At 38.6% G+C, this 25,103-nt stretch overlaps 1 protein-coding gene across 1 annotated transcript; it reads right to left on the bottom strand.

The window, feature by feature from the left end:
- Positions 1-3,665: 3,665 nt before the first annotated feature.
- Positions 3,666-23,842, bottom strand: LOC139461071 (receptor-type tyrosine-protein phosphatase alpha-like). Its single transcript, XM_071242587.1, has 31 exons — positions 23,766-23,842; positions 23,413-23,511; positions 22,579-22,800; positions 21,428-21,598; positions 20,753-20,890; positions 20,413-20,550; positions 20,070-20,207; positions 18,125-18,259; positions 16,548-16,682; positions 16,291-16,425; positions 15,732-15,866; positions 14,152-14,283; positions 13,713-13,844; positions 13,336-13,459; positions 12,785-12,843; positions 12,237-12,433; positions 11,372-11,459; positions 10,661-10,734; positions 10,482-10,518; positions 9,923-10,020; positions 9,532-9,663; positions 8,855-9,009; positions 8,053-8,188; positions 7,764-7,910; positions 7,287-7,386; positions 6,656-6,729; positions 6,363-6,484; positions 5,698-5,833; positions 4,556-4,692; positions 4,306-4,441; positions 3,666-3,793 (listed from the first exon to the last, which is right to left on the bottom strand). Exons 1-31 carry the CDS (start codon positions 23,818-23,820, stop codon positions 3,722-3,724), a joined length of 3,789 nt encoding a protein of 1,262 aa, XP_071098688.1. The 5' UTR covers positions 23,821-23,842; the 3' UTR covers positions 3,666-3,721.
- Positions 23,843-25,103: the final 1,261 nt, after the last annotated feature.

The following is a 25,103-nucleotide window of genomic DNA, read 5'->3' as shown; positions in this document are numbered from 1 at the left end:
TAGATGGCTTTATTTTCTGTAAGCACTTTGCCTACAGAGAAATCTCGTTTGCCTTACAATCCAAGGAACAGACGCTATATCTGTTTACTGTTCCAGAATTCGACCGCTGCTACTTCCCTCATTCAGCACTGAAAATCTTGGTGGAAGGCCCAAAGCACTCAACATCAATCGGCTGGCGAACATAGCTTGTGATGTGAGACCCGTGGCCGTCATATAGCAGGAGAGTTTTCTTGTCACTTCCGACTTTGGCATACTTCACAAAACGGCCTGTTAAATATCGTTGAAATATTTCTGTATTGGACCATCCTGTCTCGCTAACAGTTCCACATGTTCCAACTGTCGATCCAGCTAAGAGATCATCGCACATGCATGAACCAGGGAAAATGAAAAAAGTGGAATCTTCAGACCCATGCCGCATGCTAAAACAGTGACTCTAGAGGGTTTCAATTTGAACCACGTCTGTAGATCCACCGATTTGCGGTGGATAATGTGCGAGATTAATTCCGTGACCCGTGAAGATCCGGGGTAGAATGGGACTTCAGCAACCCATGCTTGCCCTAAAAGGCGACTATTCTTGTCGTAAGAGGCAACTAACGGATCGGCTGTTCAGGCTCGCTGACTTGGTTGATGCATGTCATTGATCACAATTGCGAGGATCGAGGTTCATGATATCAATCACTGGATTGCCTGGTCCAGACTCGATTATTTACCTGGAATATTGCTGAGTGCGGCGTTAAACAACAAACCAACCAACCAGTCCAGATTTGAAGAGATCATTATGCGACGATGTCGTATTGGCCACAACAGATGATGTGATCCTCCATTTTGTATCCTTTGTGATGAGAGAATCACGGTAAAGCATCAATCTCAATAAAATCAGATCTTAGTTCTCGCTATCACTAAATAAAGATCTGAGGATATCCCAATATGTGTTACGTCAGAACGACCTTTCATCCAACCAATCAGAGCGTCCCTTACCAGATCATGCAAGTGACAGTCGGAATGTGTTTTCTAATCATGCAACTACGAAATATTTAACACGGGGGTATTCCGAACGACAGTTACGGGAATTATGATTATAGCCATACAATCTAGGCCATCTATAAGCCATTCCAGAATATTCTTCTTATCAGTTAATTTTTTTAAAGAATATACGTCAAAATATGTTTCGATGCGTAGTCACCATTTTGAAACTAGTGTCGTAAAGCTCGAGAAAGCTGTCTTCTGATTGGCTAATGTCGATTTCTTGTCGGTCATTTCATTGGTCGGTCCAAATTCGCGAAAGGTCGTTCTGACGTGACCCGTAATGGGATGTCCTCCGATCTTTGTTTAGCGGTAGCGAAAACTAAGATCTGATTTTAATGAGATTTGGTAAAGCAACATGTTCTGTATTGAGTTTGCCATCACTAGGGATAAATATTTCAAATCATCAACTATCAAGGATCTTTTAATTGTATAACTTCTCATTTAATTAGGTTTTTTTAAAAGGAAATTGAGTTGTTTTAAAAAACTTTGATTAATATGTTTTGAAATTGTCTATATGTCATTTTAAAAATTGGTAGATTAAATTTGCATACTGAGATTGTTAGTGGCTGTATTCTTGAAGGGGGTTAAAGTACTGTAAAATTATTGTCCCCCTGAAAGAGTAAGTAAGTTCCACATCATTCAAAGTACATTTGGGTCTACCCCATTTTCAATCATAGTATATTTGTTCGTTTTAATTGATAAGCAGAATTAACTATAATCACCAGCAGAGGAAGTCATGGTGTAAATCCTGCTGGGGAGCCGTGAAGGAAGCAGAAATTTTATAAGTCCCCACGGTTCCCAGTATGGTGGCCAAACATTGGTATAACTTGTTTTTATCATGTTTTGTTATGTATATTAATATCGTTTTATCGTCACATACTAGTTTTAAATATGTCTCAGATACGCCGACGTCAACCACAACCCCAGACGTTGCAGCTGTTGGCCGAGTGGGCTACCATTTCCCAGGATGTGATTCGCATACTCGTCTCTTCCATTTGCAGGAGCTGCCAGGCGGCTATCGATTCCAACGTGGGACATAAGTGTTATTGATGGGTGTCCTCTCCACAACATTATGGCTTGTACGGTTCCTCGAATAAATGTATTTTCCTACCTCGCACAAATCTGGCTTTTTCTGAAGGGTGTATTTATATGTAGCTATATCTTTCTCTTCATATCATGTATCTCTCTAAATTTGATCTATCTATCTATCTATCTATCTATCTATCTATCTGTCTGTCTGTCTGTCTGTCTGTATGTCTGTCTGTCTGTCTGTCTGTCTGTCTGTCTGTCTGTCTGTCTGTCTGTCTGTCTGTCTGTCTGTCTGTCTGTCTGTCTGTCTGTCTGTCTATCTATCTATCTATCTATCTATCTATAACATGTTGCAGTATCTGGGGTAAGAGATTTACAACAAAACGGACAAGTTTCATGTCATGAAATCCTTTCCTTACATAGCAAGGAACAATAACACAATGACAAATGAAATGGTCGTTTATTTAAATAGTACAACTAAAAGCTGATACATTGTTCACAATATAAAGATGAACGTGTCTGTTTGCATAAATGAGCATAACTGTATGACAAGAAAATAACTACTTGGAATGAACACTTTTGCTGTGAAACAATGAAAGAAAATGGAAGTGTAGTTATGACAGAATAATGTTACTATTGAAAACAACATGCTTTACGAATATATGTTTGATCAATTGTATGTGTGGTTTATGACATGTTACATGTGCATAAGGTGTACGATAACAACTTTATGAATCTGGTCATGTGTATACAACATATTTGTCATAGACATTAGAACAACGACCAGTTACTCCTTTCGCCACAAAAACTCTGAACGTCCGACGTGGAACTTGATCAATAGATATCTAAATGGTCTGAAAACGAATCAATCACCATTCAGAATGCAAAATATCGACCTTAGTCTTGACTAGTACAAACAGCCACATATACACACGTGCATGCACGTCGCTATGTAAGTACAATAATACTTATATAGCAACGTTAAACTCAATTTAACCTCACCTCACCTGTAATAATTATACCAAAAAAGGATATGTGCATTTAGGATGCAGTGTGTTCCTTTACAAAATGCCTGTGATGTGAATTGTTGAATGACATATCTGTGTTGGGCGTTTCTGTATGATTTTGTCTGTGCCAAATAGTTCAACATAACACCCCTTAGTTGACAACTTGGCTGTGTCATACTTTCTCATATTACATGCAAAAGTTTCTTGAAGTGCATGCAATAGTTACACTATTCCATTTTGTTTGCCCGTGTTGTTTGACCCATACGACATCGATAACGTTGTTGTTTGCGTGTCATAGTGCCCTGATATCTCGGATCATTGCTTGTGTCTATTGTTAATGGTTTGTGTGGTTCAGATTCAATCATGTACAGGGCCTAGTGATATATCATGAATATTGCTAAGCGGCCTTAAATAACATTGATCCCCTTCACCGTAATTGAGTGATCAGGAAATACTACACCCATCTGAAATACATCCGTGTCTGTCTGCAGATGCATGATGAAAATGTATATTTTAACAGTTGCACAGCTGAGAACACATGCATTACTGTAATCATGTCAATAATATAAATATACTGAGATAAAGAACTGACTAAATAGCACCTGAGACATAAAAAGTCTCCCAACAATAAGGTTAAGATCCATGTCGACCCATCCGTGTTACATGTTTGCGTAGATACTGGAAGCTCTGTGGTATTCCTTCACCATGTCGTAACAGAACTTGTACTGATCCTAAAACAACAGAATATAACAACGAGAGATAATACATGTTGGCGTCTGCGGATCAACGAGTGATGGTGAACTGAACAGATAACGTATATATGTACTTTAATTAATTTAATAGGGCGCTCAACACCGACGCTATCCTATCCTATGCCAATTTTGGGGAATGAAATAAGAGCTCTGAAATATAATAATGCTATAATTAGCAACGAGCTCATGTTATGCGTTTCATATGCATACTTATAGATTTGTTCACTGCAGTTTGAATATACGGGCTGTAAATATGACTACAGGCAAGAATAGGGTACTGCAGTCACACCCTGTAGTTCAAATCAAATTGATCCTGTGTTTCACTGACGAAATATATGAAAGGATTTTTCGTAATCATACGTGTTTTTAACGCAAAACAACAATAGTTTTCATAAGTAAATCAGTATAACAGCGACAACAACGTTCTGTTTCTGGGAGGTCACAATGGGTGTTGGATATAGCACAACGGTGAAGCAGTATTAAGCACTCACATACGACTGGATGAACTGGGGTCTGATACACTGAAGTTCCCGGATGGTCAGGTAGATATCCACTTCTTTGTCCAGTCTGAGTCTGCTGATGATGTTGAGGACGCTGCAGAACACTCCACTGAGTCGGGCACCGTCACTGTAGCGAGACCAAGGGGATAGGATGGAACAAAGATTGTCGTTATTTTGTCTTGAACTATCCTTACAAATGCTGTGGTATATTCATGTTCTTTAGAACAGAATCTGTACTCACGGACAATGCACAAGTATCTTGTGTTCTTCGGAAGTACCCTTAGTGTCGATCTCATTCACGAACTCCAGCATAGCTTCCGTGCTCCCAGGGATGCGGGATTTCAACTTGTACACTGTGATCAGGCGACTTGAATTGATCTGGAAACCATACACATTACAGTGAACTTGATATTGTTGTAAGTAGCATTCTCGTGGCATCAGTCTTTATGTCTGATCAAAAGTGTGATATAATGTGCACGATGTAAAGTGATAGATTGTAGTACATGTATACACCCCTATCCCAGACACCTACTTTAGTACAAACAAACAACTTTAATGGAGATTGGGTAGTCATGCTCTACAAATCTGCAGCTTTGTGTCATTTTTTATTGGGTTTGGTGTGTTGATCCAATTTCATTATAATCAGATAGATCTTAGATCTCGCTTCCGCTAAACAAAGATATGAGGACATCTCATTAAGGGTCACGTCAGGAAGACCTTTTATCCGACCAATCAGAGCGTCGCCTACCAGATCATGAAAAAGACAGTTGGAATCCGATTTCTGATCACGCATGCTTCAAAGATTTAACACATTGTATTCCAAAAGACAATCACAGGTTTTGCTACTGAATCTAGACAATCTAGGTCATCTACTTGCCATTCTAGAATGTTCGTTTGTTGCGTTTTCAAATTTTAAATCGAGAATTTGTCAAAACAAGTTTCAAAACATAGCCGCCAGTTTGAAACTAAAGCCGCAAAGCATGAGAAAGCTGCCTTTCAGATTGGCTAATGTCGTCTCTTGTCAGTCATTCCATTGGTCGGTCAAAATTCGCGAAGGGTTGGTCTGATGTGACCCTTTACTTCAGCAGAAGCAAAAGCTAAGATCTGATTGAATGAGATTGGACCAACACACCACGCCCGCTATAAGTGACACCAATCATCAAATTCATAGAGCTTGGCTACCCAATCTGGTTTAAATGTCTGAGACAGACTCGATTATCTACAGTACACCGTGACATTGCTAGAAAATTGTTGACTACATTCATTCACAGACTTCCTGAAACCAAAATGATGTGAACTGAAATGATGTAATCATATCATCTTAAATATTATGTGCTTTCATATGGCACAATATGATTTGACGACTGGTGGATGAGGTCGCACCTCTTCATTCAGTGTTACTGTTATTTGAACGATGGAAAAGATGTCTCTTGTAGTGTGCTCTGTGCTATGTGTGACTCGGAAAGGTCCCATCTCCAACACTTGATCCACCATGGGATACAGTCTCTGAAAGGTTAACCATGAGATAAATGCGAAAATAAACGCATTTGAGATTGTTCTTAACTCAAATAAGACATATATGTAGTTCCCAATGATCACCTGCAATTTCGTCACCAAAGAAAACCTACACACATATCAAAACTGAAGATGTTTCAAGAAACCACAGTATTTATTTAATTCATCAATGACAACTTATATTGTGTGTTGATAGCATTACAATCCCCATATTTGAAGTTTGAAAGAACTGCAAAATAGTATAGGCTATGTTTGTTTACTTCAAATAAACATATTCTGAATAAGGAAAAAAACCAGGGAGCTTTGGATAGTACATTAATCAAAAATGATCTGAAGTGTTCACAAAGTATTGACCGTGCATTTTATTAGGCTTTCTGCAAGGGTGTTGTTAGGCTCTCATGCTATTTGCAGCAGTGTCTGTTGACTACTTCTTCTTCTGCAGTGTAGTGTGACGAGTTGATGCCCATGTTTGATGTCACAACTGAACACTATGTTTACAAAAGCAGAGTAAATCCTTGTGTGCGATACCAACCTTATCGTCTTCGAGACAGACAATGGTGAAACAGTCGTGATCATACACCAGTCTCCAAAAGTCAACAACAGTCGGTGTCACTGGTGTCTGGGTTGCTATTATACCTTGGGCACGTGTGGCAGACTGGAGTCAAAACAAATCAAACAATTATCATCGTTATCATGCATGGAACAAACAGTGGCAAAGGGTTTTAATATTAATATGAATACTGAAACAGATCACTGCATATGAAAACTATTACCATGTGATATATCTTGATTTCTACTGATGCAAAGAAGACAGCAGTCAACTTACTGGAAGCACTACAGCGTTGATGTAGTCATTTAGGCCTGGCACGGGAGTGGAAAGATAGGGTCGAACATTGTTCGCTGAAAGAATAATGACATTTGTTATTTCATAAAGAAGATACGGTTAGCCATCTTAGGTGTTCCCTATACTAAACACCGATAGTTTGGTAGTATATACCAGCCTATCTAAACATAGATAGCGACGCAAGAACGAACATAAATAGTCATGGCTCTCTCGATAATATGGAGACGTCTTAGTTTAATCCTGCTCCTTGGATGGAGTTAGTCTAACCTAAAGTGTAATAATTTTATATTCATCTGACGCAGTCACTAATTGTTCCTAGAAATATCTTAATGTGAATGTAGGTGGATGGAATGCCCGCTGACCGACACAAGTTCCAATTCGTCCTTATGACAGGACTCTGACCCTTCGGGGGGCGGTCAGGTAGCCTAGTGGTAAAAGCGTGCGGTCGTCACGCCGAAGACCCGCGTTCGATTCCCGACATGTGGCGTCAAACCATACTCACTCACTCACTCACTTGACCCTTCGAACAGATTGCAGAAGGGACAAAATGTTAACATCGACTCCTTGACTCATAAAATGTCAACACGTAGAAGTATTTTGATATTAACTTCACCTGGTACAATGTCTTGATTCCTGTTTTTGCTTCTGTTCTCCGGGAGTTTAGCTGCAGACACTGCATCATCATCTAAGTCCTGCTGCATCGCTTTGAGTGACTGCGTAAACAAGCAATGTAAGGTATGGTGTGTTCATCACTGTTGTAACATGATGTTGTTAGTCTCTGTGTATATGTAACCTTAGGTATATAACCATGTCCTACCCACGTGGTTAATACTAGCATCTGTACCGAAACGTTACATAAATAAATGAAAGCTTAAATCCTTGTCATTTCCGTCATTACAAATTAAAGTTGGTTAGATTATATACGCAAATGTTACTGGTCCAGTCAACACCGTTAGTGAGAGAGTATATTTTACACCACTTTTAGCAATAAACAGGCAACATCACAGAACCGTGACCAGTGAACATCTTCCAACAACACAATAACGAAGCATTATTTCTGTGCAGCTATGTCGTGGTCCATTAGTTGTACCTGAAACTGCCTGCTCATCTCCGCCTCTTCGTGTCTGGTATATGTCAAACCACTTCCAATTGTTTTCTCAAATTCAGCAGAGGTATAAAAAGTCCCCCTGCTACCAAGAGCTTCAAGGAGAACATCATGGACAAAGCAGTACTGCTCCTGGAAACATGCATAAAGTGTTTATAAAAAATGTCGTCATTAGAATGTAGTCTCTTGTGGTTATCATATATAATTAAAAAAAACATAATTGTCATAATGCTACCAAACAATAATGTTTAGCTTCTTCACAGTTTGGACTTACCACAGTCTGCACCATGTTCATCCTAGCCTCTCTCATCTTGGACACACACGAGAACACGTTTACTTTGTTCAGAGACTCGGCTTCGTCAAAGAGGTTGTCGAGCGCAATGAACGTCCCCGTACGTCCAACGCCAGCACTGAAGACATAAAAAAATAAGGTGCCAGCAAGCTAGATATGCAGGTGAGTCATTTGGAGATCAGATACACAGTAGGTCACAAAAAGAAAACAACAGCAAGTACTAAATTACCAGGCAATTATATACAAAGGTGAAGTACTCGGAGATCACAAATACAGTGATGATAAGGAGATACAGAAACTTCAGTCATCAAGGGATCACATATTAGAGAAACGGTATGAACCTATTCTTCATTTCTCATTATGTTCTTGCAGATACGCTTCCCAAGTTTACATGGCAATAATGCGGTAATTCGATATTATTATAGTACAGGAAACTGAGGCACAGTATATTGTAGAATAGATGAAAATGCCTACACACATCCCATCTTATATTAAGCATGGTTTGATATGAATCCTGCAGTTTTGCTGTCAAAATAAGGGTAAATCTTTAAAATGAGGATTACATGATATAGGTAAAAAGAATATGTAAAAGTGAAAGGATCAGTGTATCCGACTGGATATCACTGGGTATGCTGGATACATATGAAGGTATAAGGGGTCTTTAGACATCCTCTGGACACGGGTATCGCTGTGCAGGTTTTCAGATGACGAGTTGAATGGCTCGAGATATTTTGTTTCTATTTGAAAGCACAATCATATCTTGGAAAAGTCACAGGCAACATACCTGCAGTGAACTACAACAGGTCCGGTAATGTCCTCCTCTGATGACGTCAAACTCCTGTACTGCTTCCAGAACCCGACCAGAGCAGGCGCAGAAGGAACATCGTGGTCAGGCCAGGACGTGAAGTGAAGCTGGGTCACTGTCCTCTTGTCAGAGGGCTAGAAATAGCATCTCAAATGAAACAGATCTACAGGTCTCATATGGGATGGGGGCGGTCGGGTAGCCTAGTGGTTAAAGCGTTCGCTCGTCATGCCAAAGGCCCGGGTTCGATTCCCGACATGGGTACAATGTGTGAAGCCCATTACTGGTGTACCTCGGCGTGATATTGCTGGAGTATTGCTAAAAGCGGCATAAAACCATACTCACTCATTCACTCACTCATATGGAACAGAGGAAGTGTCAATTCTGATAACAACATATTGCACAACTCCGATTTCCTTAAATTAACTATTTTGAAGTACAAATAATGGTAATGATGAAAGCGACAAATCCCTTTTTAATAGCCACAAGAAATATCCTAGATGGATAACAGTGACTGTCACATTACCGTTTCATTCTACCGGGTACCCATTCACAGATAGGTAAACAGAGGAATATTTCGAACAAAGTAACATGCCCCAGGAGATGTGCAACCTATGTGCAACATGTGCTTCAGTATCGCGCAGGACCAAAAGACCTACTTTCGTAGAATGGTGAACACTGTATCTTCTGATGGTAAAGTCCGCCCTGACTGTGGCCAACAGTGGCTTGATGACAATGCGACCACACATCTTCTGTTCGTTCTCGTCAGGCCAGTATTGTTCACACTTTTTCTGTAAAAAAAGTGGATGGTTATGTGCATCCTTGACTTAGACTAACTGCAAAATGTAATGTTTTAACACTTAATATGTAGGTAATATAATTAATATCTGAAAAGGTCAATAATGCACCTCTGATTCTAATTTAAAAAAACCCCTATCAGTTATATCAAGGTTGCTCGAGGGAAGGCAAAGACATAAAGACGTTTGTTACCAAAGATTATTACAAGATGATTGTGTTCAAGTAAACTCTTTACTCTTTAGTTCAGCTTACCCTGTTTAGTTCCATGACTCTAGTTAGCATGATGATTATCGATACGTTTTCCTGCCACAGCATCCTCCAGAAATCGTTCACAGTTACAGGGTTTGGTCCTGGAATATAATAACCATGACATGACCATTTTTGAAATAGTATGTGTGCATGATTATTGAAGAGAGGTATGACTCTGGCATTGGTAGTGTGAATTCCGAGTCAGAAGAGGCCGACGGGTGGAGATTCGGGTTAGAGCAGGTCTCCAGCAACCCATGCTTGGCGTAATAAGTGATTAACGGGATCGGGTAGGGATCCCAATTGTGCGGATCGGTGCTCATGATATCAATCATTGGATTATATGATCCAGATTCGATCATTTAAAGACCGCTGTCATATAGCTGGAATATTGTTGAGTGTGGCGTTTAACAACAAACAAATAAACAAACAAATAAAGGAGGTCATCCAAAATCATGTTTGTAAATAGAACCGTTCACAGATGCACTTTGTAGGATTGCAATGAAGGAAATGATACAGTAATAGTGGTCTATAAATGTTCAATAATAACGTTCAAGACATTTACCTTGTGCAGCAATGAACACACTGGATTCGGAGAAGCCCTGAAATGTAACAAACGTATTGTGCAGTGACAGATGACGAACACATTATACGAAATTACTTTTCATTCATTTATTTGCAAAGGGGCAGTTTGGAATAATATACATACGAGAATAGCTAACCATTTGATTAAGTGTGGCTTACAGTTATGTAGCTGGCGTGGATATAGTCCCATGTAGCATCACCATCTGGCATCAGAACAACGCGACTATCGTCATCTGTTCAAAAGAGAAATAAGGATATGTTTTCATTTCAGAGGAAACACTTAATGGAGACACTATTTAGAATTCACACCATTACGAAAATTGAATTATAAATTTATATTATAGAGCAAAGTTAACACGTTCAAAATAAGGCTTCCTTAACACTGCATGAGACAAATATGAATATTAGTCAGTATATATCTTCTTCCAATCATTTATATATCACATCAAACGTATTAACTGATATCCTGAAACTTTCATTTACACATGACTGTGACATTCACCTATGTAGTAGGTCATATATAGTGAAAATAAAAAAAAAATACTGATCTGGAAAAGGAATGTTCTGCAATCATTATTAACAGGACTACAATGTTCAGCATGCTAAGGCGATAATTTGATAATTGTATGATTCAGATTTCAGTGTGAAAGTGAGCATGTGATGTGTGAACAATTCATATGGACCCAAAGACTGAATGTATGAAATGGAGCGAGCCATTATTATTTCAAATGGGGTTCGAATCCTATTTAAGTTTTGTTTTTTATTAACCAGCACACACAATTACACGTCATTAGAAAGCAATACCCAAAAACGTACATGTACGCCAATAATAGGCTGTTATATATACACTATTATTTTTCTAAAACTCACATGGAAATAGTTCCAAGAAACGGTTCCTCTTTTTATTTTCAGGTTTTCTCCCTTCGACATGAGCTCCGTGTATTCCGTAACGTAGTAGCTATAAATATAAAACGCCAATGCAAAGAAAATAACCAGGCTTAATTATCTGCCGAAACAGATTCCATTTGGAATACATGGCGAAATAGCTGTGGAACCTTTGTGAATGGACAACTGAAAATCAGGTGTTCGCGAAAAGGGTAGGCATGTCCAGCCCTACCGGTAGCACCAGCCATTCTCACAAAAGTAAGTATTTATTAGCTGACGCCGCATAGCAATACTCTTGCTGTAAACAAACCAGACAATCGAGTGATCGATGGACCAGATAATCCAGTGACACGGCAGTGCATTTACTGATTTTGTTTCTAGTAAACTAGTAAAACCAATATATTAATTTTAAATTACGTCTTTGTACAAACGAAGAGATTAAGTGCTGCGTAATTACAAGTAATAAAACCCGTTTAAGAACTAGATCGTTTAGCAAGTGGGATGGGAATAGAAGGGGGAGCAATTTTAGTCTCTCGAAAGAATTGCATCACTGTATTTCATATTTATTGCGTATGGACTGCGTCATACACAAAGCATGGAGGTTTACCCATAGAGCACGATTTCGATTGGCCAAACAGTTAGGGATACACATACTTTTGTTTCCTCTGTTGCATGAAGTCAACATGGAAACAAACGAAGCACCAATATTATAGATACCACACGCCCGAATAACGCCATGATAACGCCATGATAACGCCACGTTTTTGCGAAACGAATGAAAATGTGCTTTTAAAGAGGTATGTCTTAATTTTAGATTACTTTTGTATTTATCAATTTAACCACGTCCTACCTTGTACTCGTGTTCGAATCCCACGCCCGTCACTCTGTCCCTGACGTACTGCTTGAGTCTGTCAAGGGACACAGGAGCTGGGACGACGTTGTAGTATGGCTCCGAGTTTTCGTACACGTTGTCTGCAGGAGGTTTTGGTTTCTTAGCAGGCTTATCAGGTGGCGCAGGTTTACCTGCAGCAGGGGCGTCCTTCTCATCTTAAACAAGAGCAATCAGATATTACTGCAACATCTTGTTCTTTTGTTTCAAGTAAATGCCCTTAAAAAAATATGCTACTAAATAGGGTGTCTGATGAATTGACTATGTACGTGTACTTATACCCTATGTGTCATGGTTGTATTGAAACACACGCGACACGACGTTGTCACTCTTAAATCGTAATTATTTCTATCACATTCGGTGTTAGGTACTCCTGATATAGACAGAGATAAAGCATAGCATGATCATCAGTGCGAGCAAATTGTGGTTCCTGATTTGCTAAAAAAAAGGGAAAATTCTAAAACGAGAATAATAGTTCATAACCGTAGTACTAACATGTTAGGACACACCTTTTACTTTACCTAGAGAAATTGTATTTTCCTCTTGTTGAGACTTCATATTACGTCTTCTGGAACATAAACCATCCTCTGTTTTAATGTGTATGTACATGTTAGTACAATTAATGGTAGTTTCCGTAGAACTAATACTCATTGCATACACGTCTTTAGAAGTGTGGTACAATGTGCAATGCCAAACAACTTTCATAATGTTTATTTTGTCATAGTGTGTTCCGTTGTGTATATTCAAGTAAAACCTTTCATCTATGCTTCAGTGTTTGTGTGGCTGAATATTGTTTTACGTTAAAGTGAGCAATATTCCGGCTATACGTCACGATCTGTAAAACAATGAGTCTGGCAAACGGGTGACTGAAGGCAAGATGTTCGGATCCATGCCATCAAGGTCATTGTGTCTGACTACCCGATCCGCATTGTATACTGCATCAGGTACTAGGGACCTACTCTGTTGTGGATTCAACAACAAGGTAAGAGACTCATCTTTCATGAATATAAGATGTTAAAAAACGATATTATAAGAAAGACATTATATGTATGACACATACCTCTTGATGACGACCAACAGGACTACAAGGATCACTGCCACTAGTACAGCTACTGCCGCCCCACTTATTGCCCAAACGGTAGAACTGGCCATGGAACCGTCGCCCCTTTGAGAGCTTGTAGACACTATAATATTAAAAAGTCAAAAACAGTTTCATGCTTTGGTTCATAAGTGAGTTATTAAGGTGTTACGCGCGATTAAGTTTAATATATCGATTTCATTTCGGGGTAGACTATGAAAGATATTGGCACTAATCAAAGATGTATTGATATTCCAAAACAATTTCGGTCACAAATAAATAATATCAAATGTCTTTATTAACGTCTAGCATTAAGGAGTGGAAAATTGTTAAATACCTAAAGCTGTTGATCTACTCACGTTTGCAGGAATCACCCTTGTAGCCTTCCTCGCAACCAAGTATGCATGAGCCATTGGAGGGCTGACACGTCCCATTAAGACAATTGCCACAGGGATATTGGCAGTTTTCTCCATAGGTGTTGTTGACACACTCTATATCCATGAAAATGTGAAGGCTGATTTTTTATGAAACTGTTAGGGAATCAGTTTTACTTCATACTATCATTCAGTATTCCTGTTTGTTTACTGGCTGACGCTGGTACAATTATGTATGTATAAATTGCTTATTGATTGTGCAAGGTATTCTTAAAATATTTGAAGTCAATTTTTATACAATACCTGCACGATTTGGTCGTAACCCTTCTTAGAGAGTGTACATGTGTAACGGAGCATTTTTGGAAAATGCTCCCCCCCCCCCCCCCCCTTCCCCTCAATTGTTTAACTATTGGCAATGGCTAACCTTGTTGACATAATGGAGCTTCATAGCCAGGCTGACATCCATCAAGGCACTCTCCATCTTGTGAGTTGCAGTTGCCTCCCTTGCATTGACCACAAGCAGTACAGTTGGTATCATGATAACCATCAGCACATTCTGAAAGTATATGATGTGAGAGGCGTAATGACGCACATTCTGAAAGCAGATATTGTGAGAGGCTTAATGACGCACATTCTGAAAGCAGCTATTGTGAGAGGTTTAATAACGCACATTCTGAAAGTATATGATGTGAGAGGCTTAATGACGCATATTCTGAAAGCAGATGTTGCGTCAGGTTTAATGACGCACATTCTGAAAGCAGATATTATGATAGGCTTAATGACGCACATGCTTAAAGCAGATGCTGTTAGAGGCGTAATGACGCACATTCTGAAATTATATGATGTGAGAGGCTAAATGACGCACATTCTGAAAGCAGATGTTGTGAGTGGCTTTATGATGCACATTCTGAAAGAACATATTGTGAAAGGTTTACTGGCCTACATTCTGAAAGTAGTTGTTGTAAGAAGCTTAATGATGCACATTCTGAAAGCAGTTGTGGGAGGCGTAATGATGCAAATTCTGAAAGTAGGTGTTGTTAGATGTTTAATGACGCACATTCTGAAATCAGATATTGTGACAGGTTTAATGACGCACATTCTGAAAGCAGATATTGACAAAGGCTTAATGACCTACATTCTGAAAGTAGATGTTGTGAGAGGCTTAATGCCGCACATTCTAAAGGTTTGGATATTGTGAGGGACACACTTTCTGAAACCAGATGTTCTGAGAGATTTAATGACGCTGGTCACATTCAATGTCAGTCAGCAGGCAGTTATTTTTAATTCAAATGATATAAAATTTTGTGTGGAATTAATTCCATATCTACTAAAGTGTGATTAAGATAATCTGCATGAATATTGGTATTAAGCAGGATCTCGGGTATTTAGTCTATTACTATCGGCATTGAGCAATATCCCTGTAAACACACTGAGTTTCACTGGTCCATTCGTATAATTTTCACAACTATTTTGCCATTGACGCCAAATGAAATCCGTTTCGGCGGACAATAAAGACTGGTTATTCTTTTCCACTGACGCTTTAGATTTGTTTGTTACACTATCGTGGCTTTTTTGTGAAACGTATCTGGTCTTTGACAGTTGTTAACACAATAGAAACGTATATATGGTGCTGCTAGAAAGTATTTTTTTGCACTCAAGGAATTGTGTCATTACCCAAATATAAGTGACAATACTTTTGCAATAATCATGAGAAATCGCTGTCCATTGTACGATTCCCTCTATTTCTTAGCATGTGCTTATGAAGCTCTATATATAGCGTTTCATAACCCATCGGTGGGCCATCCGGTAAAATGACCATCAAGCAAGGCTTCAGGATGAAGGTCAGTGCTGCTGAGTAGGATAGATTGATGGATGATCGAGTTTTTCTTTATTTAAGCTCCAAACATGTACTTCTTATTTTCCATTTGAGTGTCTGTGCAACATGATAAGAAACGTAATTTACACATTTGTCATTTATTTGAGATAATGTTGCTATATTATTACCTTTACACAAAGGTTCTTTGAAACCATCGCTGCACCCTTCAAGGCAACTTCCATTCACATGGTGACAAGTTGTTGACGTACGACACTGGCCACAACTTAACGAACAGTTCACTCCATACAATGTGTCTGGACACTCTTTTAAAATGGAATAGAATAACCATATAAAATGTAGAAAGGAGAATAATTATTACTATGTAGGAGGGATCTTCCCTTATTATGTTTAACGTTTATCACAAACCTACAGCAAACCATAATGCGGTGTATCAGTAGGTACAAATTGGAACTGACATTGTGATGCCAATATATTATATTTATTTCCATGTATGACCTAATCACTACTTTTTACTATATTGACTCCAGATGAAATAAGATATGTTATCTGTGTTAATGAACGATAAGTTGTATTCTGAGACGTTTCATAAGATGATATCACAGGCATACATTCGATTACGTGCGAAAGATCGTACTGCAGACACTACAATAACCAACATATATGTAAAGCAAGTAAATTCAAGTTCTCCACAAAGTCGGGATAGAATGTGTCTATGTTGTTACATACTCTCATGGCACAGCGGGCGTTGATATCCAGCCTCACACCCAGTAGAACATGTCCCATCTTGCCTGGAGCAGTTGTTGTTGTCCTGACAGTGTCCACAGTCCCTGCATAGCGACCCGTAGGAACCAGCCGGACATGCTGTTTAGCAATAAGTACAATTGGAACTGACATTGTGATGCCAAAATATTGTATTTATTCCCATTTGTGATTTAATCACTACTTTTAAATATATTGAATCCAGATGAACTAAAATATGTTACCTGTGCTACACAGTGGAGGTTCATATCCAGGTTTACAGCCAGTCAAACATGTCCCATTAAGCACAGAACATAGGGAATTGTCCTTACATTGTCCACATCCTTGGCAGGGCGGTCCATAGAAGTGAACTGCACACACTGAATGGACGAAGATTATCTTAAAGCCTTGCCTTGAAAGGATGAAATTACCACATCGCATGATGTGTTTATTTTTTAAACAGCTTTAATGACAAAATGCAACATATTTTATCAACAAGATACGTATCATAAGACAATGTTTGTGCAATTTGAAATTGGATTATAAGTTGAATGACAGATTAAAATCTTTCATGGTGAGATTGTTTTTTTACAAGTCACATATATAAAAGGTGGAATGAAGTATGGACTGATCCACGAATAGAGATGTACAGATCAATGTGCAGTCACTCTCTAGGAACTGCGAGGGTATTAACTTCAACTCTCGCAGTTGCTTGGCTGATTTAGATTTCCATTGCCTTCTTGAAATATTTTGAAAGCTACTTGAACATCTTATACGATTTTTTCAGTAAAAACATCATCTCAACAGTGTTCAGGACATTTTCATTAAAATAGCTTCGATTTCACATTTTCTCAACAACGAAATAAACAAATGACATACGTACACTGATTGGATCATTTACAGTAATATGAATTCAGAACAATCATAATGTTAAGACTAAGGTAACAATAAAACATCTACGTAATGTTTTAACTAAGAAATAAATATATGGCATACACACAATGTGTTGTGACGTTTACAGAACTACAATTTCAGAACAATCATATGTAAAGAGAGAGACTGTGTGAAACCAAGCATTACATTTCTAATTCATCATATGTCAAGAAATATTTTCCGGACCTCTTGTACACACATGCATCCATACAATCAGGGGTAAAAAATGTGTCCGAAGTTTATTAACATCCTCCTCGATCACGCTGTTTAAACCTGCTACGTTTCGCACATGATTTCATTTCGACAAAGAAGATAACTTTGAGGAAACCTATTGTCACTACTTTCGAAAATATACGTAATTCCGTTCAAATGACATCACCTCCATTCCAGTGATACAAAAAAGGTTGAAATAGGGTGAAAACACATCGCCATGCAGTTCGATTTGGAATTTGAAAATAGAAAGGAAAGTTTATGCTGATATGATCTTCCACTTTAATGACACCATTTCCCATTGAGATCTATGCAATTCGAGTTTAAACAGAATGTCAAATATTTCTATACAGCGTTTAGCAGTTACCAAATACACTTACCCATGCGTAACAGCTGTTGAAATGAAATGTCGAAATGTCATAGCCTTAGAGATCATCACCATAGTGTTTTACATGAGCCCTATCAATAGAGATAGATATTTATTAAAATACAACACTGACGGATCTTCTAAAGTTATAGTAAGTATGACACTAGCTAAGTGTTACACATCTTATTTAACCCACAGCGTGACATAAGACACCGGGCATTTCAAACGTTGTTAATAGAAGCGACAACATTCATTTCCACAATCATAACAAATTTCATCTAAATACAGACTATGTATAAAATAACTCCTCACTTTTACACAAAGGGAAGAGGTACCCCTGTTGACATCCTTGTGAGCAGTGTCCATCATCCTTCTTACAGTCTGACGACCCGCTACACTGACCACACGTGAAGGAACAGTTGACCCCATAAAGATGTTGGCCACAATCTGTACGGATAGGGAGATATGAACGCTTCTTGATGTTTTATTCTGTGTTTTAGAAGGAAATCCTGAATAGATAATAACTATAATAACTACGTTCACATAAAAAATTACCAAATTATCTTTTGAACAATTACTTAGTTTATGACTTCATGTAAAATATACCTCACGTAAAGTCTTATCATCAGATGGTTACACTTAAACAATTGGTATTGCATGAAAACACAACACTTTTCATACCTAGCTGACAACCCGGCTCTTGTTTCCCGGCAGTACAACCACTTCTACAGTTGCCAGTCTCCTTGTCACATACTTCAGTTGTATCCTGACACTGGCACTGCTTGTCACAGTCAGAGCCAAACCATCCATCGCTGCATTCTACAATAAACATAATATGACGTGCAAATCAGAGCACAGATAATGGACCTGATCCAATAAATGTTTGGGTCCATGTAGTACAATAATATTCCGATTATATACTCCAACTGATACACTTTTCGGGCTGCATGTACATGGAGATATTTACAGTCGCCATGGCGGTGTCCTCGTGGGCTAATAGTTGAAAGAGAGAAGTGCCTTTTGCCCGAAATCTTCAGGATAGACGCTAATAGGCTATACTATGTGGACTTGTGGACCAGTAGTTGAAAGTGAGACGTGCCCTTTGCCCCAGTTCTTCAGTAAGTAAACGCATATGCTATTCATAGAACTCTCATATTTGGCAGTGAAATCTTTGTATGCAGATAATCGACACTGAATATTGTCTGGGCTTGACTTTTATAAAACTGAGTATTGTTTTATACTGGCATAGACATTTCATAAACAGTACTCCTCATTTTGGAACACTTCTGAGAACATTCTTACATAAAGGAAAAGAGTTTAAATAAGAGAGATGATGCCTTTTCCATAATCATGTACGATGATATGCGCATGTATTTATGAATCACTGAGAAATAGTGATGATAACAGGTGTTCGTGAAAAGGTGAACATATCCTGCCCCACCGGTGGCACCCGTAAAACAACAACATGCATAAGCAAGTCAATTATTCACCTGAAAAAAACAGGGTGTATATGGTACAAGTCGAAATAGCGAATAGCATCGGACGTAATTTTTCTCACTGATGTGTCAAATTTCGAAATGTCAATATTACATATACCAATTAACCATGTTATAAGAACCGTCATTTGGACACTGAGGATATATTGGACACATGGATCCATATTAAGTGATGACATAGTCCCGGGTTCCAATTATCATAGCTGTGCGATCTTCGAGTGTTCGCAAAATCTGTGGCATCCATTTCCAGAAAGTCCAAGAAATAAATAATCACCATGTCTATCCAGTCTGATACATTTACTTTTGAATACATGTCTACTACAATCTGAAACGAGATCAATGTCACTTGTCCCAAGCTATCCCGAATAAAGATTCAATTTGTTTCTGATGACATTACTTGTAGTACTAGGCATATTTGAACGCAGTTTAAAGTAAATGTCTCACTTCTACACAAAGGGAAGAGGTACCCCTGTTGACATCCTTGTGTGCAGGTTCCATCATCCTTCTTACAGTCCGACGTCCCGCTACACTGACCACATGTGAAGGAACAGTCGACCCCATAAAGATGTTGGCCACAATGAAGGAAAACTTTAATTTATGACTATATTTACATAAGCCATTAAATGCGAAATTAATGTATTTAACGATTACCTAGTGTAGAGTTCTCCATTATGGCATCAGTTGCCACTGCTTGTGAATGGATTTCTTTTCATCAGACTGTTACAGATAGACAACTGGTAATAAATCGATTTTTTTCAAACCTTGCTGGCATCCTGGACCTTGTTTCCCAGCAGCACACCCACTACTACAGTGGCCAGTCTCCTTGTTACACGCTTCAGAGGCAGTTAGACATTGACAAGGTTTGTTACAGTCAGATCCAAACCAACCATCGTTGCATTCTACAATACACAAGACACATACAAGGACATTATATTTTCTCAGCTGTGTATCACTAAAGTCATTTTAAAAATCCCAATCACAAAACGTTTCACTGTACAAACAATGTGTGTTCAAAACAAATTAATTTAGAATTACGTCGATACTAAACTTTAAGTGAGAAAATCTACCAGATGGACGATTTCCCAATTTCACATTGTGTCAAACCTTGCTGGCATCCTGGACCTTGTTTCCCAGCAACACATCCACTGCTACAGTGGCCAGTCTCCTTGTTACACGCTTCAGAGCCAGTTAGACATTGACACTGTTTGTTACAGTCAGATCCAAACCAACCATTGTTGCATTCTACAATATACAATACACATACAAGGACATTAAATAATTATTGTCTTAAATGTGTGTAACTATACTTTAAAAAGTCACAAAAACAAAACTCTCTGACTGTACAGACAATATTTCTTCAATACAAATTAATTTAGAATTACGTTGATACTCAACTTGAAAATCTACCAGATGGACGATTTCCTAATTTCACATTCTGTCATACCTTGCTGACACCCAGGTCCATGTTTTCCGGCAGCACATCCACTGCTACAGTTACCAGTCTCCTTGTCACATACTTCAGTTGTATTCTGACACTGACACTGCTTGTCACAGTCACCTCCAAACCATCCATCGCTGCATTCTACAAGTACACACACTATGAGATGCAAATCAGAGAACACCTTATGAATCTGATCCATGAGCTTGGTCATGTTAATTTGGGACCCATGTGGAACAAGTATATCCTGATTATTTACTCTAACTAATACACTTTATACATCAGTGCTGTTTGGGCAACATGTACACAGACGCTTTGGACGTGGACTTTTGGACCAATAGTTGAAAGTGAAAAGAGCCCTTTGGGCGAACTGTTCACTACAGACGCCCATATGCTAGTCATGGAAGCCACGTATTTGGTTGTGCTTTGAGATATATGGGGGAGTTGTGCCATAACTTTATCGGGATAAATGGAACGGTTTCTTCGCCTCGTTCTTTGGTCTCGCAACTGTCCTTTTATACGCCGACACAATACTGTCATTAAATCTCTATCTGTTACTTATAATGTTATTATTTAAAGACAGCTCTCGTTATCATATCCTATGTTCGTGCTTATATTCCGATGTTTTTATTTAAAGCCATAAAATAATAATTTGTATTGCTATTAAGTAAAATAACTCACGGAATAGCTGCACCTCACATAATGTCAGGTAGGGTCCATTGACACTTATGTTTACAGATGAACCACTCAAAGCTTCGCCACAGTCTATATTTAAAACAGTCTGTTGTCCGGACAATTTGTAACACAGCTGGTCACTAACGTTCACCTGAAGGCCCACGTTGCGGTCAGTCCCTGTGAACAACAATCATAATGTGATGATACAAGATGTGTATAGGTATAATGTGTAGCCCCGATAAGGCCCTGTGGTACATGTATATGTTTTGATATAAATTACACATGTTGGAATTTATCCTTCTCGTGTTGATAATTGTATAAGAATACGAATTCACCATATATCACATGTATGTACACAGACTGTGTGGTCAGACTGTGTTCACCTTCTTAACTTCTCTTAAGAAACCCGGGTTAGATCCGGGTTAAAATAGGTGTTCAGCAACCAATGCCTGTCGTAAACGGCAACTAGCAGGATCGAGGGTCAGAAGCGCTGACTTGCTTTATGAATGTCATTGCATGCCAATTGCGTAGATCGATGCTCATTATGTCAATCGATGGATTGGACTGTGACTACATACGTTATGTGAACAACATACATTTTGTGATGATACAAGATGTGTCTTGGTATAATGTGTAACCACGATAGGTCCTGGTGGCATGTGTAGCGCGTACATGCATGTTGGAATTTATCCTTTTGATGTTGATAATTGTAAATGTTATGAATTTCGAACTATGGCGTCTGAACAAGTTGAATTTAGAAAAACAAACACAATTTGTAGAACAATGTGAGTAATAGTGTGATGTGATATATTTTTAAGACATTCCTTGGGTTACATAAGAAATGTATCACTTGCTTGATGCATATCGTCGGATCCGAATTGCGGAGATCGATGCTCTTGCTGTCAATCAATTGATTGTTTGGTCGACACTAGACTATTTACAGACTGGCGTCATATAGCTTGAATATTGCTTAGTGGGCGTTCAACAACAAACAATGAAATCTCCTAAGAAAGCAACTAATTGTGTAATATTCAGGGATGGATGCTTAGGATCCTGCCACGCCTAAAGGACACAACGAGTGGGTACTCCTATTGGTACCCGCATGTCCCCTTCCCCATGAACAGGATGTATATTATTTAAACATATGTCAGACTCACGGTCACTACGGAGATATATTCTCATCCGTCTAATCTCCAATGTGGTATTAATGTCAACACGCCACCATTCTCCTGTGGACGTCGTGTTGCCTGTGTGCGTACAACTTCCATGGATCAACGTTTGGTCAGTATTCCCATCGACAGCTTTGTCAGATGGATAGGGACCACCGAATCCTTGCAATTCGCTGCTCTGCGATGTCGACATTTCACGTGCTATGTTGCCTTTAACGAAATAGATCAAATATTAAACACAGTCGTACTCAGCAGCATTATCAATCCAACAAAGTTCGCACTTAGAATGCCGAACGCATTGAACAATTCAACTTAGAAACATATATTTTCAAAAGAGGTATTAAAAGGTATAGCTCAAAATCAAAACGAAGACAAAACGTACGTTTTTACATCATTCAAGTAAATAATATCATTGTTGACATTGTTTTCCTTCTTTGCAAAAGGCTACTTCAACATTTGCTGAAGTTCTCGTTTTTAAACCAGTTCTAGGACATGTTTGGAATTTGCAGGTGACCTTTGCTCGGTAAATTGTTGGCCATCCGACCTATATATATCTGATTACAAATTATGTAAATTAGGTACAGGTCATTGCGTGCTATTTGGGTGGTTCGGCTGACTGAAAATTAAATTCGACCCATATCCTGAATATGAGGTGCTTATGAATTACTATTTTGTTACATCCATAATTTGTATACATGTATATCAATAATAACTCATATTATTCCACAGTATTTCATGATACAAAAATTGCACATTTTATGGTAACTAGAGATCTGCTTACAGCTCTCTGAATGAAAATATTTATATTGTACTTTTACTCACGCTTTTGGCAGTAACTCCCAAACCAGTCTGGTTGGCACATTGTTCCTGGGCAAGGAGAACCAGGGAAATTCGTGCATCCATTTAGACAGTGACAATCTTCTGTAGAAACAAATAGAATGACTGCGAGTATCTAATATCTAAGCATGCCTCTTGTTTAACGTTTCCCCACAATCACCTAATTGTACACCTGTGATATAGTTACAACAACATACACTCCTCACCTACGGACAATATGATGCCTTGATAATTATGTCTTTTACTTTAGGATTGACTGTGTATTGTTTTCGGATAACTGAGGTATGAATCAAAGCACCGATGTGCAAACTGTATGAATCCGCGTAGTAAGAACCTACCTTGTGATGAGTCCGACAATGAGACAAGCAGTAGAACATATACCAGAAACATCATCCATGTGCTTGTCCGAAGAAATCTGAAAACAAATTCAGCCAAATTTAGCCAACCAGAACCACTTAACACGTACACAGCAGGTTGGTCAACATGTAACTGCATGTAAGCAGGAGGTTTCCATTTTCGGGAATTACAAATTATATAAATTAGAATGATATAAGTATCTGCACAAAGGTACAGGTAGATGCAGTTTTTACATGCATAGCACCACACATTGAAGGTGAAATACAATGTATACCGAAATTATCGTCATGTCAGTGAGCCTGACCACCCGGTCCCGTTAGTCGCCTCTTGTGACAAACATGGGTCGCTGAAAACCAACACCAACCAAGATATTCACGAGGCTGTTTAGAATCTAAACAATAAGCATAACAAACACAAGCTTACATAGAAGGAGACATATACCGATAAATTAATTGTGCATTGTTACTGATGTATACATTATTGTTATGTTGTCAAGGATTTTAAAACAGGTTTCAGAAAATGTAGAGGCAATGTCTATACAAACTTGTGTCAGAGGGAACTAAAATGCAATTTTTGTGTACCAGAAAACGTATATGATACTTCCTTGTGAGCGTATCGACGGTTCTCACAAACACTCATGCTTGTTGAATAAATACGCTACGCTATCCTCTGACCTTTGTTCCTTTGTGTCATGTCATAACTAACACATCACGGCGGAGGACACCAAAAATGGGCTTCACACATTGTACCCATATCGGGAATCGATCCCGGGTCTTCGGCGTGACGGGCGAACGCTTTAACCACTATGACCAGACAAATCAGTGACTGACCATCGTTCTACGAAATTGGGACACGATGGCATGCGAGTCACTGAGCAAACCCAACCGATCCCGTTAGTCGCCTCTCACGAAAATGTATGGTCAATAGGTAATGTATGAAGCCCATTTCTAGTGTCCCTCACTGTGAAATAGCTAAAAGCGACATAAAACCAGACTCACTCGCGTACTCACTCATTCACGATACAACCTGCATGTATGAGAAATGTATGTTATTGATTTAATCATTCTGATGACCATGCAATTGCAACAACAGATCTTACTCTCATATATTTGTTTGTTGATAAAATGAGCAAACAATTAAAAATGTTGTTACCGCTCATGTAAAGTTGCCTCGATCTTTATAGCAATAAACGTATGTATGTTTTAAGTTTATGTTCCAGTTAATGACAGAAGCATCATGCGATAAGCTTCTGTTCTTGGTGGTAGTTCAAATTACATGTTTATGTGTGTTTAATACTCATGCAGATAACACTTATCTCA

The sequence above is a fragment of the Haliotis cracherodii genome, unplaced genomic scaffold (genome assembly GCF_022045235.1).
Source record: "Haliotis cracherodii isolate W230 unplaced genomic scaffold, xgHalCrac1.p SCAF_14, whole genome shotgun sequence".
Lineage (NCBI taxonomy): Eukaryota > Metazoa > Mollusca > Gastropoda > Lepetellida > Haliotidae > Haliotis > Haliotis cracherodii.
This window is presented reverse-complemented; position numbering and strand designations above follow the sequence as displayed.